The sequence below is a fragment of the Sinocyclocheilus anshuiensis genome, unplaced genomic scaffold (assembly GCF_001515605.1).
Source record: "Sinocyclocheilus anshuiensis isolate Anshui unplaced genomic scaffold, SAMN03320099.WGS_v1.1 scaffold1094, whole genome shotgun sequence".
NCBI lineage: Eukaryota > Metazoa > Chordata > Actinopteri > Cypriniformes > Cyprinidae > Sinocyclocheilus > Sinocyclocheilus anshuiensis.
Genome location: NW_015536578.1, coordinates 237,517 through 254,366, shown reverse-complemented (window position 1 = coordinate 254,366; position 16,850 = coordinate 237,517). Strand labels below are relative to the sequence as shown.

General features: G+C 38.6%; 1 protein-coding gene across 1 annotated transcript; it reads left to right on the top strand.

Annotated features, from left to right (window-relative positions):
• The first annotated feature begins 488 nt into the window (after positions 1 to 488).
• LOC107703039 (serine/threonine-protein kinase SIK2-like) lies at positions 489 to 8,972 on the top strand. Its single transcript, XM_016505534.1, has 14 exons — positions 489 to 727; positions 1,202 to 1,296; positions 2,263 to 2,302; positions 3,595 to 3,658; positions 4,096 to 4,257; positions 4,478 to 4,602; positions 4,926 to 5,049; positions 5,141 to 5,361; positions 5,766 to 5,915; positions 6,009 to 6,119; positions 6,449 to 6,674; positions 6,759 to 7,013; positions 7,116 to 7,341; positions 7,612 to 8,972. Exons 2-14 carry the CDS (start codon positions 1,247 to 1,249, stop codon positions 8,093 to 8,095), a joined length of 2,238 nt encoding a protein of 745 aa, XP_016361020.1. The 5' UTR covers positions 489 to 727; positions 1,202 to 1,246; the 3' UTR covers positions 8,096 to 8,972.
• Positions 8,973 to 16,850: the final 7,878 nt, after the last annotated feature.

The following is a 16,850-nucleotide window of genomic DNA, read 5'->3' as shown; positions in this document are numbered from 1 at the left end:
GTCATATGGGTGTAGGCCAAGATGTGGAAAAAATTATAGCAATAAAAAAAATATATATTTTAGGGGTTAATGTATACTGGGAACTCAGATGTGCCCCATCGCTCCAAAACAAACATGCATTCTCAGTTGCGTTCACACAGCAAAATCATAACTCATTCTTTGTATTACTCGAATAGACACAACCATGTCAAGCAAGTTGACAGCTCGCGGAGTGCGCATGCATTCCAGCAGGTGGAGCAGAGCCTCTGAGCCTCCACATTACACTAACAGCTTGAGAGCGGCGACACATATCTGCCACTGGCGTGATCGTCCTCATCTCCAAGCAACCCCTCCATCAGCACTGGCGTCAGCGTGCGACGAGCCCGCACGGTTGCTCGGCAACGTCTGCCCTCTGACGCGAGTATGACGTTAATGAGGCGGGTATCAGTTTGTTATGGCAAGAGGGGGAGGAGGCGGAGTCCCTCATCACACCATGAGCCTGTAGCGTTTGTCTCGCTGCCAGCAGAGCTGCTCTAGAGCGGAGCCTCGGTGGACGGAGCGGCACCTTGTACATAGCGCGCGCTTCGTCAAAGTGAATACATCACTGTACATAGGAACTATTATCAAGACAGAACAAAACCAAAAACAAGTTTTCCCCTCAAGAGTTGCATAAGGAATGACTTGTAAATGCAGAATTAAAAAATCATTTGTACTGTGGAAGGAGGTGGAATTTATTCGCGTGTTAAAGGTAAGAGTACCTTCGCTTTTGATATTTCCCTTGACATGCGTGTTTGAAACAGATATACACTTTGTCATTATATACCTAGATTTTATATATATATATATATATATATATATATATATATATATATGACATTTCTCTGAATTTCAAGGACATTTATGGGCGTTGCGCGCTGGTTTGACCCGTTAGCCTATTGTGCGTTTAGGCTGAAGTTTCTATTAATTGTAGGCTACAATTTGAAAGACCGTTACAATGACATTAACTTGCTTTTAAATGAGTTCAAATGTGTTAGTGCATCTTAAAATAAAATGTTTATTGATTCATTGATTTATAAAGCAATCATAGACTGTTTTGTGAAGGTTGTGATGTTATCGCATGTGTAAGAATTATTGTAAATAACGAATAATGATTGTAATTTTGTCGCTCAAGTTCAGTAGTATTCGTGCGCATTTATAACCTACCATTTCTGGTTTATTGCAGATAAATTAGTTATCGCTGCGCTTCGGCACACACAAAACCGGCATCATGGTTATAATGACGGTCAGCAAGTCAAGCTGTGCCCAGGCCAGACCTCTGTTTTTTTTTTTTTTTTTTTTTGTCTGGGAATGAGAGGCACAGAAAAGCTGAGAGTGTGTTGGATATAAGGATGCAGGGTCTAAATCTCTGACTTAACTAGCACTGGTGAAAGTCGAGTGCAATGTGTCTGCAGAGTCACGTGAAGCTAGCCAGAGGAAAAATCTCTAAGTACAATCTGATTTGATCCCTGGGCTTGTTTTGTCGCCATGTTTTGGCTCGCACATTCATGCACACAGTGGCAGGCTAATACAGGGTGCTAATATGTCCGCACATTCTTTCTCTCATAGCCTGTATAATTTAAGTTGATTTTGTTCGGAGATTAGCATTTTGCAGATCTGAAGCTGCAAGAAACTAAAATCCTTGTGAATAACATCACACCTCACTTCTTTGGATCTGGCCTCTCACATTTGTAAGAGGGTGACATTTTTGGGAACTGAGCAGTAGCGTTGTAGTTTGATATGAGCTGGATGTGCCATTCCTTCAGCATACTCTTTCATATTAATTAATTAAAACATAGCCTAATGTCATCCAACATGTGAGCTTATGACTGCAGCATAAGTAAGAATCCTTCACGAAAACGTCCTGGATTTTCTGCTTTCAGCTTGATACCGGTTTAGTGTCAGATAACCTCAAATCTATCTCTCCTTTCATAACTGAAGCCCTGTTTATTTAAAGCAAAAAGCCCTTGAGATGAAAAATGTAGAAATAGTGACCCATGACCCCTCATGATAAGCTGTTTCTGTTCTCTTGCTTCTTGTACAAACAGTCCTTTTATTGCCTTTAGCTTCTCATTCACTTCAGAGAAGAATTCAATAGTTTCTTTCACTCATCTCCCTCTGCGTTAGTGACAGAGGGAGATGTCTCTGTGGGCTGAACAGGATGGGGTTTCTAAGGAAGCTATGACATCATTGGCCCCTCTGGGTTGACACTAAAGACTGAAGTCTTTGGATGCCGGGTTTATCTAGAGATAAAGAGCCTTTTCCTGCTGTTGTACAGCCTGACTACGTGGGTCATGACACGTTATGTTACACACTGACCTGAAGTATCGAGTGGCTGAGCGCATATGGAAGGTTACACAGGTTTTCTCAGCAATAGAAAAAGAGGACAGCACAGAACCTGTTGTGCAACTCTTTCTGGTAGCGCAACATGCAGCGTTTAGTATTTCTCCCTCAGGCCTCTGCCGGGAACTTACGGGACATTCTTATAAAGGGCGGGGACGTCATACACCCTCTCTTTTATACATTTTTGTGCTATTAATTGTTGAAATACAGATCCTTTTGTGTCACTGCATGCCTTTGTGCTCAAACTAGGTCTTATGTGTAAACAAATGTTATGGTTCAAAAGAAACAGGTTGGTGAAGATAAGTTTCAGCTGTCATTAGCTGCTTCAGTGGTACTGATGGATCAGACAGCAGACATCTGAGAAAGACATGCGTGTGCGTGTGTGTGTGTGTTCAGGGTATTGAGAAAATGCTTGGCTACACTCTTATGCAATGGCGCATATCATTACAAACTAGCCTGTCATTTATGAACAACAAGAACTATGATAGAAGTTGACAGAAAGAGGAAATTTGGTTCGAAAGAGAAGTAGAGATCAGACAGTTGGCTTGTTGATGCATAAAATGTACATTGACACATACATTTGATTTAATAATAAACTTGCACTCTATTAATTTGCTGCTTGTTTTCTTAAAAAAAAAACTAACTCTAGCTTTCTAATCTTTTTGTATTCTATCTGTTTTCTTTTCATTTATTATACAATTAACAAAAGCAAAAAATACCTCTATCACTAGCTTGCTCTATTATTTTTCTATTCTATCTGTTTTCTTTTTATTTATTATATTATTTTAAAAACCCTTGCTACGTGTACTGCGTTAAGCTAACTGAGACTTGTTATAGCACTTGTATATCATTGCTCTTTTGTTGATTTTGATTGCTTCCATTTGTAAGTCGCTTTGGATAAAAGCGTCTGCTAAATGACTAAATGTAAATGTAAATTACAATTGAAATGAATGTGTAATAGAAAATGTATATTGTTTATTTTTTATGTGTATATTACTGTATTATTAAACCATTTTAAATGACTCTATATTTTATAAATGAATTATTTAAACTACAGATATTCCATGCATCTCGCAGTATTAGTTCATAAAAGCTACATGCACAAAATGTTTAAACCATTAGCAAAATGTGATCATTTGTAATAATAATAAGAATTATTCAAGAAAAATAGAAAAATTAATTATTAATTGATTAAATTATCATTTTTCAAATTCTATGATGTTTTTGTCTTTACAGGTCATGGAGACCAAAGACATGCTGTACATTGTGACAGAGTATGCAAAAAATGGAGAAATGTTTGGTAAGTGGAAACACTTTTGTAAATTAATGACTAAATAATCTGTGAAAAGACTGATGGGCGTGTTTTTTTTTTTTTGATGTCTGTGGCTCTCCCAAAACCTCTTGTCCAGTTGTTGTGGATAATGAGGTCTGATGGGGAGAGAATTATTTAGATCAATACTGCTGTCAGAGCAGTGAGTGAGCACAGAGCGAGACAGGTGTTGGATTTTCAAGCTTTATGTAACCATGTAAAAGGGATAAGCTGCTCTACCTCTGCTTGTCCTCACCACCTAGGGATTTAAACAGTATAACATATCTGTCTCTTCACCTGTCATATACTCAGCCTTTAAAAAAAACAATGGCTGTCTCCCCAGATAAACCGTAGGCTTGGTTCTGTCTTTTTATGGTGTTTTTAAGGCAATGTCTCCTCCCTTCCTAAGCCGTCCTCTTTTTTTACAGACTATCTGACATCCAACGGACGGATGAGTGAAAACGAGGCTCGTAAGAAGTTTTGGCAGATTCTGACAGCAGTGGACTACTGCCATCGGCACCACATAGTCCACAGAGACCTCAAAACTGAAAACCTGCTGCTAGACGCCAACATGAACATCAAGCTGGCAGGTGAGCAAAGAAAATAAGCTTTTAAGGGTTCACATATTGAGGTGCCCTGCTCATAAACACTTCTCATAGTCAGACTGAGTGCTCTAGCAAGAAAGCAATTACTGAATTCACAGTTAGGATCAGTAATAAAATTAAGTAATCAAATCTGATTCTCTGTACTGACACAAGCCATTCAGTCTTTTCATCAACAAAGAACTTACTTCTCCTCCATTTCTTTCAGACTTTGGATTTGGAAACTTCTATAATGCTGGGGAGCCTCTCTCCACGTGGTGTGGAAGCCCACCATACGCTGCCCCAGAGGTCTTTGAGGGAAAGGAATATGAGGGGCCACAGTTAGACATTTGGGTATGTTTATCAAACTGATGCTTTGCTGATGTCTTACACAGCTGCTGAAGATGCAATTATAATTATAAAATCATCATTATGAAACTATAAAATAACTGTTTAGACTACTTAGAAAGCAAAACTCTGTTTAGCATTTATAAATTAACCAATTTCATTGATGTCATTGTCTAATTTGCAATCTAAATTGCCACTAGTCCTTTAGCTAACACCTATTTGTATATTGAATTTAATATAATAAAATATAGAACAGTATTATTTGCTGCCTTGCAAGCACTGGTATAAATGCAAATCTAATACATACTACAAATGTGTGTCTTTCACAGAGTCTAGGTGTGGTTCTGTATGTGTTAGTGTGCGGGTCCCTGCCCTTTGATGGGGACAGTCTTCCAGCTTTGAGACAGAGAGTGACAGAGGGCCGCTTCAGAATACCATTCTTCATGTCACAAGGTACAGCTCTTCACTCCCTCTTTTCATGTAAAATGCTGCATTATTGTAAGAAAACCAGTTTTGACCTAGACCTCCTTGTCTCCTTGTCCAGACTGTGAAAATCTGATTCGTAAGATGCTGGTGGTCGACCCAGCCAAGCGGATCAGCGTGACTCAGATCAAGCAGCACCGCTGGATGCTTGCGGATCCCAGGGCACCCCACCAGACCCTTTCTCTGTCCCTTACTGACTACAACTCCAACCTGGGAGACTACAGTGAACCCGTCTTGAGTATCATGCAGACCCTCGGCATTGACAGACAGAGGACTGTTGAGGTGAGAAAAGGGGCAGATTCAGTTGGCTTGTGGAGACATGTCTCCCTCTGTATGTTACAAACAGTACGTGGTTAGTTGTTTCCAGCAGGGAAGGGCTTTTTTACCAGAGCAAGTGTTAATATATGTTGTTCGAGGGACGTAAATTGTTAATTTGTCACCTCAGAATAAAAACAACACCCTATCCAGCTTCCCATAGCTTTCCTTATGTCCTTCTGTTGGCACAGAAAGGATAAACACAGTAGCATCTGTTTTAAAAGCTGCCATGCTGTGTCGCTTTTATCTTTTGGCAATATCCCTTAAGAAGTTAATTCTTGACGCAGACTGCCTGCGTTGCATTACACATATTAAAGTGATGCTCAGTATGGACACAGTGTCTAAAACAGTTTTTCGATTGCCTTCCACAGTCTCTCCAGAACAGTAGCTACAACCACTTCTCAGCAATCTATTACCTGCTGCTAGAAAGAGTGAAGGAGCACCGCAGCCAACAGCTGAGCAGCCAATGCGGGGCCTCGAATCAGAGGTCGAGGACAGCGTCCGATTCCTCCACCCCAGAGGTGAGTGTCGAGGCAAGGCCAAGATAGTCACCTCTTTAAGATGAAATCTTCCTGGGCTAACTCAGCTCGTCCTCTGTCCATCTCTTTTTCAAGGTGATCATAGAATCGTCTGACAGCTTCAGAACCTCAGCCTTCCCCGTAGCCACCAAGGTGAACACTCCTGTCCATTCAGAAATGGAATGTGAACAAGGATGCCTGTTTCAGGTCAGTACTTCCCTTGAGCTTGACGTAATCCCTCTCTAGACTAAGGGTGGGTAACAAGAGGTCCACTGTCCTGCAGAGATTAGCTCCAACCCTGATTAAACACACCTGAACAAGTTAATCAAGGTCTTCAGGATCACTGTGTTTGGGTAGGGTTGGAGCTAAAATCTGTAGGAGTTGCCCACCCCTGCTCTAGACCCCTCTCTTCCTAGTTGCTCAGTAAATAGACTCCCTGTCCTGTTTCATATTGCAGATATACAGTGCACCCCCAATCCCCCTCCTCCATTAGAGACAGGCAGTGGCTAATGTGAATGCCTCCCTCCCTTCCTCAGCGTGTGGTGTGCCCAGTCGAAGCCAGCCTGAACGGGCTCCTGTGGAACCGATCCATCTCCCCCAACAGCCTGCTGGAGACTACCATAAGCGAGGTGGTGCGACCTCATGACCTGGAGGAGGAAGAGGGGATGCTGCAGGTCCAGCCGCCCCATTTGCCCAGCACCACCTCCCGAAGGCACACACTTGCAGAGGTCTCTGCTCGATTCCACAAGTGCAATCCACCCTGTAAGTCAAATGTTAATACTAGGGTGAATTGAAGGACTTAATGCAAGGATCGGGTTGTTAATTACATCTGCCATCCTCTCTCAGGTATTGTGGTCAGTCCTTCAGATGGTGCTTCCTCTGACAGCTGTCTGAAGTCCTCCTCGAACCCCAACCCTGCTCTCTCCACTGCTGTAGGGGATCTTTCATCACTGCTTGCCTCCAATACAGGGCCTGAGGCATTAGCCCCTGCCAGTTCACCCCTCACTCTTTCCTCCAACCTCCTCTTGCAAAATCAAGGGAGCTTGCTTGCAGCAAGCTTCCAAGAGGGGCGTAGGGCTTCAGACACCTCCCTTACACAGGGTGAGTTTCATTAAAAATGAAAAATCTACTTTAAAACACATGCCAGATTTATAGAATCACATGGCTAAGAAGTTTCTAACCGGTGTGTGATTATTTCTCTAGGTCTGAAGGCGTTCAGACAGCAGCTGAGGAAGAACACTCGTGCGAAAGGCCTGCTGGGGTTGAACAAGATCAAAGGTCTGGCACGACAGGTGTGCCCTCCGACCTCATGCTCCAGAGGCAGCCGGGGGTCGCTTGGCCCAACTCCGTGCTCTCCCTCAAGCCTCCAGAGCTCTAGCAGCCCTCGTGAGCGCCGCAGCATGCTGGAGGAAGTTCTGCATCAGCAAAGGTGAGAAGAAATCCATACATATCCCAGACTATTGAATATTGGAAACGTCAGTGTTTCCCAACCCTGTTCCTGGAGCTACCCCAGTACTCCACAATTTTAAACTCTTCCTAATCAAACACACCTGAATCAGCTCATTAGTAGAGACCCCAAGACCTGAAATGGATGGGTCAGATAAAGGAGACATTCAAAATGTGTACTGTTGGGGTGCCTCCAAGAACAGGGTTGGTACATTTCTTGAATAAACCTAAACTCTGTTGTTCTTTCATACAGAATGCTGCAGATCCAGCTCCAGCCTCAGCCCCAAGTCCAGTCTCAGCAGCCCGTGCTCTTCCTCTCACAGTCCCACCCCTCATCTCCTCCCTCCAACAATCTCTTCGCCCCTGCCACCCTCTTTTCCAACCCCCCGACTCAACCTATCCTCCCACCGTGCCAGCAGACATCCATCGCCTTCCAGCACAACCTGTGGCAGCAGCAGCAGTCTCTTGACTCATCTTCCTCGTCCTTGTCCCCCGTGGCATCTGCTGCCCATCTTCTGGAGGCTCGTCTGCACATCAGCCAGCGGCCACATCTCCACCCTCAGTCCCCACAGCACCTGCGAATCCACCCCACCATCCTGTCCCAGGGGCCTTTCTCCCTCCTGCCCCAGCAGGGCAGTTGGAGCCTGAGCACCAACATCGAGCCTGAACCTGATGTTCAAGAGCTGGTCTGTGCTGGTCAAAAGCAGCAACTCAGCAGCTGTGTCATGGTCAAGTAAAGAAGGCAAAGACTTTGAAGAAGGTTTTAGAGTGATGCTGACTGCTTCCACCACTCAGTCCAGAGTGAGCCAATGGACAATGGTGTTGAGCGTCAGAACTAGAAAGCATCTCATTTTGATGATGCTCTCAGTAGTTTTCTAATGCATAGGCGATAAATTGTACTCTCTCTGGACACACAATTCCACGATTATGTCTATATGTTTTGGAATGACCAGAGAAAATAAGAAGAAGCAATAACCAACCTCTTCATTGAGCCCATGATCCTTGCCAGGTGCTCCTGTCTACACAGCAATAAAGGACGGGTCGCTGAACAAGGAACTGAAGAGTGTGAGTTTTCATCCATTTGCGAGTAGTTCCACTCATACGTAAAGCTGGCCTCCACAATCGCGAATGATTATGTCATAGACGCTTGTTTATCCTCTATACAAGTATGAAAATAGGACAGTGATGTCTTTCTTACAGATTTTTCCAATTCCTTTTAGATCTTGAGCTTTATATTTTGTTTGTTTGTTTTACATCTCCAGAGAAGACCAAAGTTGATTGCTTTTTTTGCCTCTTTGATTTCTTTCCTCAAAGTTCTTGAAACAAAATGCAATATCTGACTTATCCAAAACTTCCAAAAACGAAGAAAAAAAAAATACTGTCATTTCATCTGTGATGTGAAAATGTGTGCAAACTAGCCACACGATGCCTCCAATGATGTGTGTGCAATGAAGAGGCGCCTTAACATGAGGGGAAAGTCAAATGAGAGTAAGCTAGATATAAGCACAAGAGGTACTACATAGTGTTTACTAGACCAGCTCTTTGGGTTTTCGCTGTCTGTGACAATGACTTTAATGCTGCTTCATGTTTAGTCACCTATATACAAAGACACTAGAAAATTATGATCATACAAATGTGCACCTACCAATGACTTAATGAAATTAGGAGACATTGTCTGTCCTAGCCGTTCAGTTTTGGTCCCTCAAGACTCCTCTTCCATCAGTCCACTACCTCCTCCATAACTGATCATTCTCCTCAAAAGGCTGTATCTCAACACACACTGTATGAGAAGAAGTTTGATCTTTCACCTCAAAAGGCTGTATCTCAACACACACTGTATTAGAAGAAGTTAGGCCCATTACAATGTCTTGAACCCATGACCCTCGTTAATGGTGTAAATTTGCTTGTTTTAATATGTTTTTTTAAACAGTGAACAAAGAATATGAGTATAGTGCAATATTTCACATTGAAATGTAGAACCAGCAGAGGAAGCTGTTGTAGGAAAGCAAAAGGTACTCCATGCCTGATAATGTTATTTTATTCTTTCTTTTATAGAGCATGTTTTTTGTTTGTTTGTTTGCATTGTATGTATGTACGAGATCATTTTAATGATGTATTCTGCATGAGCATAGAAAATAAGAGCCTGGACATTTTTATACAACTTGTTCTCTTCATGACACAGGTTGCCTTTGCGTCCAGGCTGGCTTTGTAGAACGGCAGAACTAGAAAAGTTACAGGAAAAACCAAAGAGAGAGCACAGGGAAGATCAAGAGAAACAGTTTTTCTACAGATGTCAAGGTGGTGAAAAGCTCTGCTTTTATTAAAGTGTAGCATGTTTAAATCTTGAAGTAGCTGCCTCCTCTAGTTAACAAACATTTGATAAGCAATCATTTTAGGTTCTCCCTTTCTCAGAATGGCCATGCATTTACATACTCGTATAATTTTTTCTTGATTAAAATGCACACACAGATGCAGACACACATAGCTGAAGACGTCTTGAAGCAATAGAGTAGAATTTTATAATTTTGTAAAAATTAATTTTAGCTTACAATCTAGGTGCTAGAAGTAGATTTCCGAAGTGTTTCTGGGTTTGTGTGCAATTTATATGAAACAATAGTGTTACCATTGTTGAAGCTCCATTTGCTTGAAGCACTGTTTTTATAGCTCTAAATGATCCTGTTGCATGTTTGTCTTTTGTGAATTCAACATATTTGTGCAATGGTTTTTAGTAGTTTAGAAAAAAATCTGTACTGTGTTTCCAAATTGGGTCATAAATAGTGTTTGAAACCAGTGCAGGAAAAGATAAGTTGAAGGTAAAGCTCTTGAAGGTAATGTAAGAAACAGTGTTACAGTAACACCCCTTTCCTTTGTCACCCACTACCATACTTGTGCCTTTGTCTGAACAAATCCAGTGATGGTGAATTTTAAGTTTGATTTTAGGATATCAGAAAGCTGCAGAGGTGTGTATTTTATGCTTTTTGTTAGTTCAAACATCCCATTTTATACTTTCATTTCATTTGCTGTTTGACAATTATGCACTTTATGATGACAGTTGCTTTTGAAAACAGTGTTTGTTTCCACCGCAGGTATAGATGAGTCTGTAGTAACTTTTGAAACACTATGTTTTTATGCTGAACTGTAAAGATTCTGTTCTGTCTGATTTTTTTTTCTTCTTGGTTATATTTCACTGATATGCTTGCTTGCTGTATGTGTGATTACATGGCTGTGTGAAAGTATATGTGAGATAAAGTTTTATTTATGTGGCTATTTATTTGAATTTAAAAAATCACCTCTTGAAATTTATTTCTGTGTTTCGATTGTTTTTCCCCACATTTTTTCTAGGTTTCCATTTGCTTATATGGAATTTTACTTTGCTATTAAAGATCTAAAACATCATATAGTTTCCGAAAAGTATCAGTGTTATTGAATCAGTGATATTAAGCATGCTTCCTCTAAAACAAAAAGCCTATTGTTTCTTTGAAGACATTTATCATATATACGATTATCAGGATTATCTACACATGCATGATTATTCAACTACAAATGTATATGTATGCTATACATACACCTATATCCTGCAATGCAAAAACTATTTATTTATTAATATTTAATATTTTAAATCAATTTTGTCTATTTAGAGTAAAATATATAAAATAACAATAAAATAAAACATTAAGTAAAATGAGACAAAATGTGCAAAATAAAGCATGTTTTCAAGAAAATATTCTTTAAATCGTTTTGTAAAATTTCTTAATTTTTTAATTTCTCATTGGCTTTTTTCACCCTTGTTTTAAGCATAGATATAAGAAATTATTAAACTACGTTCTTGTGGTATAAGAATACTGCAGTACTCCATTCAATATACATTTCAACTATTTATCTTGTTTTAGTGGAATTATTATTATTGATTTATTTACCTAGAGGTACAACAACAACTATTATTTTTGCAATGATAGATCAACATGTTTAAATAACATGACATTTATTTCCAGACCGTAAACAACTCAGAAACCTGAGCAACCAGCAGAAACATAACAATTAGCATGAAACACAACTGGCTATAATACGTAATCTGTGACAGTTTCTCACAGGTACAGTGGAGGACAGAGCACATGTAAACACATTCCAGCGCGTGTGCGCTCATCACTCCAGCTGTAAGCTAGCGGCTGGCTATGTGCCCAGAGAGCTCGCATTGATCTGTGCTGGGAATTCAATGCTCATACATTCAGCTCCAAAGCCAGCGGTCCATGCCAATCATTCTGACTGGATGCCCTGCTCCAACTCGTCAGCTCAAACGTCTGCTCACAGCGTGCCAAAACCTCTGTCACACAGACTCTGACTGATGAATCTCCCTTAAATATATTTGTGTGTATATCCAGATCTCTCTGAAATCTTAGCTACACTGCTGATGCAGAAAAACATCAATTACCAGGAACAGGCATCATACTCGTCACACTTCATCATTTCATAAATATCAAAGGTAAATATTAGATACAATATTAGAATTGAAATTCTACAAAAATGTTAATGTAATAAAAAATAAAGTAAATATTAAGCATGTTTTCCCCAAAACAAAATGTTTTTCATTTATCATATATTAGATTATCAGGATTATCTGTTATTTTACTACAAATTAGCAAAATACTATATAAATATATAGATATTGGAAAGCAGGATATTTTATAATTGTAATATGAATGTGATATATATTTTCTATTTGTGAATGATACAATATCCTGCATTCCGAGTTTTTCTTAATTTATATTTTATTTTTGAGTCCAGATATTTAAAATAACAATAAAATAGTACATTAAATAAAATTAACTTGAACTTGAACAGTATGTAGGCTAAAATGGTTCAAACTTTTTTTTTGTGAATGTCAATTTACACTTTTTATTATTTTTTTATTATTTATATAAACATTATAATATTATATATACACTATGAAATAACAAAAATGGAAGTGTGGGAATTATGCGGTGACAAAATAATGTTAAACAAATCCTTATCTACCATTTCAAGTATTTCAGCCATATAAATGAACAGGGTTTTATAGACACAAGAAAAACATTTAGTCAAGTGTGTTTTTTAACTGGCACTGATTAGAGGAAAGTTCAAGTAGGTGCAGTATTTGAAAACTATTAGTGTTTGTGATGGTGTGTAATGTTTTGTTTCTCTTGAGAGGTAAAGAAAAGGCTTTCATATTTGAGCAGTTCATTGTTTTTGTTTAGTTTTTTTTCTTTGGAGAATGATCCAAGTGAGGAATGCATTTATTGCTGAACACTTGCCATGTCTCTTGGGACGTTCAATAGCATATGATGATTATCAGGTTAAACTCAGCTCTCCGTGCCCACCTCCGTCTGTCAGTGGATCAACAGCTTCCTGACAGACAGGCAGCAGCTAGTGAGGCTGGGAAAACTCACATCCAACACCCGCACCATCAGCACTGGAGCTCCTCAGGGTTGTGTTCTCTCTCCACTGCTCTTCTCCCTGTACACCAACGACTGCACCTCTAAAGACCCCTCTGTCAAACTCCTGTAGTTTGCAGACGACACCACAGTCATCTGTCTCATTCAGGACGGTGACGAGTCTGCTTACAGTCAGGAGGTTAAAGAGCTGGCTGTCTGGTGCAGTCTCAACAACTTGGAGCTCAACACGCTCAAAACTGTGGAGATGACCGTGGACTTCAGGAGAAACCTCCCTGCACTCCCCCCACTCACCATCATGGACAGCACTGTGACTGCAGTGGAGTCATTCAGGTACCTGGGCACCACAATCTCTCAGGACCTGAAGTGGGACACTCACATAGACTCCATTGTTAAAAAGGCCCAGCAGAGGTTGTACTTCCTTCGCCAGCTGAGGAAATCCATCTCATGAACACTTAACAATAACTGTGGGACACACACTATTTATACGCTCATACACTTATTTATCTAACACACATACTCAGTCTACATTTCAATTTGCACATAATATACCTGTACATACAACTATCTATTTTTATATACCTGTACACACAATTTTCGATTTGTATATTTTTATTCCTTATTTACTTGTTCTATTTTTAATTTTTAATTTATTTTTATTTTTTATTATCTGTGTTTTTTTGTTCTGTCACTGTCATTCTGTTACACTGTGGAAGCTTCTGTCACGAAAACAAATTCCTCGTATGTGTAAACATACCTGGCAATAAAGCTCATTCTGATTCTGATTCTGATTCTGATAAAGGTAGCTGTCTTTAATGAGCTAAGCATGTGGATGTAATGACATTACATGGGTTATAGAGTGCAATAGTTGTGTGTATGGTAGGTTAGTCAGAGGTATTTTGGTACCGCACTGCTCTATCTTTCCCCTTTGGGACATACTGTGGCCAAGATTGTAAGCTGAGATAAGTATGAGTGAGAGACGAGTTGAGTCTGTCAGAGGTCATGCAGTGCAGCGCTGGGAGACTAGCAGCTAGCAGCTAGCAGCTCTTGACTGGAAGCTCAGAGAAACCACTTCAAAGTCATTTAAAAAATGCTTTTAGCTTTTAGTCTATTCTCAGTTGTCCAGGTAAGAGCAAACAGCAATGGGAGATATCTGATATGTGATATTTGAAGACCTTTACTTAGAACCTCCAATGGGAAACATATACGAGATAATGTACAGTCAGCTGCTCATTATCACAAAATAAACTCTGACAGGGTGATCAACACCTACATGAGAGCAGAGGAGTCTTATATCACACTGAAGAAGTTTATTGTGAGATAATCACCGGCTGACTGTACATTTTCCCATGGCTACTATAAGCAAATAAATTAAAATATGGATATGAAATATTGATTTGAGTTTAAATGATTTTATTTCATAACTTAAAAAGGAGAGTGAGTGCTACATAGGAAATAGTTTTTTGGACAACAGTCCAACTAAAGAGTTTAACAGTCATAATAGAAATATTTGAGCCCAGAAAACCATGACTGACCAATCAGAATCAAGTATTTCAGAGAGGCATGTCATAGCTGACCTCTAGAAATGTAATTTAGAAACCAATATGTTCAACCTAAAGTCAGTAATTAGTGACTATGTTCTGTGGTAGATTAAAACTGTAAATATTGTTCTGCCAAACTTGAGGGCCATTTACATATTGAGTGTAAAAATATGATGTGCAGGGAAGTGGAATAAAAAAAGGCCCAGTTCACAAGAATGATATCTATAAGGATAACAATAACATTAACTATATTTAGCGTCATTAAAAATTTTTTGTTTATTATAAGTATGCAGATAGTTTTGTCATTTGATGCTTCAGATGTTTGAGCTTTCTAAAGTTGATTCTGAGCTTGAACTTTTTAAAGTCGATTTAGAGTTGATTCTGATTGGCTGTCAATTTTATTTTATTTTTTAAATCGTTCATCAGCTGAAAGAAATCATTCTGAAAGTGATTCCAGCAATATTGTTCCTCTGTGCAGTTAAAATTATAGTGGTGGTATTAACAGCTCTATTCTCATAGAATTAGAATTAGAATTTTAAAACGTTATCATTGTCGTTATCATAGGGGACATTGTTTTGAAATGTTTCTAAAATTGTATGTTTTTTTTTTTGTGTGATTAGAAAATGATTTAAAGGTGACTAAAACATTTCCTAAATATTCTTTTTTATTTTTACCCAAAATATAATGTTATTTGAACATTTATTTTAATGTTCTAAGAAAATTAAAATGTCCAGTTTTATTGTCATGTTTAGAATGTAATTTAAAGGTTACAAAATCATTTCTCACAACATTCTAGTAACTTTATTTTCACCCAAAATATTTTAAAGGTTACAAAAAAAATGTTTCTTAGTATGTTCAACTAAAAATCATCATGAGAATTTTTCGAAAATATTCTCTCAATGTTATGAGAATGTTGCGCTTTAGTAAAGTCATAAGAATTTTCCACAAACATTATTTTAAGAAGATTTTATCCTAATATTTATATAACTTTTTCAAACACTTAAGTCTAGGTTGTGAGAACGTTCTCTGTTAGCTGGGTTAGTCCTTGGTGTGAATGCATCTTAACAGCAAAGGGTTAGGCTAGGCTGCTATTAAACAGTAACCCGTTACAGTGAAAGATGGATATTATTTTGTTGCTTTTAAAAAAGGGCTGCAGTTTTGCTACTTAAAATATATTAATACGTTTAGGACCAATCAAGTCAAGAGTTTCACTTTTCTCCAACAAGAGTTCAGACAGGTCAAGAAACAACCAAATGACCAATGATCAGATCATTTAGTGCATAAACTTTCCAAATAGCTGTTTATTCAATACTTCATAATCTTCTTGTAATAAGCTGTACAGTACAACCAATGCTGTTGGCATCAATCACATCAACAACAAACAACAAGTCCAAGCTTGCTAAAATCAAAGTCTTTGGTGCACTTTTCTTATTTTTCTGTGATGATTTTGATGTGATGGACATTTCTAGTTTCCAATAAACTTCCAGCTGTGAATAACAATCACTTTCAGGAGACTAGATCTGGCAGCAGTGTAAAGTTTGAACACAGCAGAACACACAAACCACTTTGACCAGAGTTGTGAAACAGTGAGGGGTTTAACCTTTATGATAATGGAGTCATTATGAGACCATTCCCATTCAATCTGTTGCATAACTCTTCCTTACAGTCCACCGGGACACTCCTGGAGATTATTAAAGGAGAATGTATGGTTCACAGGTTGAGAAAAGCTTTGTGTCACTAACCAGAAACAGCCGGTACTGTGTTGGGTGTAACAGTGTGTTTCTCAGAAAGGCGTCTTCACTTTCGGAGAGACTTGTTTTAAGTTTGCTTGACGTTTGCATTGTCCGATTCGTTTTCACCACAGGAATTTACAAGTCAATAGTGCATTTATTATGATCATGTATTTAAAAAGCTGACTCAGTAAATATTTTTTAATTTAATTCTCTATGATTACGCATATGGTTTTCATGACATGGAATATGTGAAATACTTATACTTTAAAAAGTATTTATGATTCTACTGGGCCATTAAAAATTAACGCAAAAAAGTGATTAAAATGTTGAAAAATAAATGGTTTATCTATGATACACACTTTCTCTTATAAAGTCATGTGTCACAGTTATGTGTCAGCATCAGCAACTTATGTACAGAGATGGGCACAAATACATCAAAAAGTACTGTTACAAATACTTGCTCAAATGTATTTAATTTAAAATACAAAATACTGGTGTAAGAAATCTATTCAAGTAATTTGAAAATTCAAAAGTACAAACAATATTTACAAGCAATCATTTGAAGTGCAAGAGACAGTGCCACTGCATTTAGCAATATACTGGAGTTAGATACACAGATAAGAGAAAAAGAAATGCTTTCCCCTCCATGTACAACTTATTAACAACATTATTTAACCCTAACACTAGAGAACATATCCAATATATTGATCCATTTTTCTTCTAATTTCTTACACTCTAAAAAATGCTGGGTTGTTCCAACCCAATTTTGGGTCAAATATATATATATATATA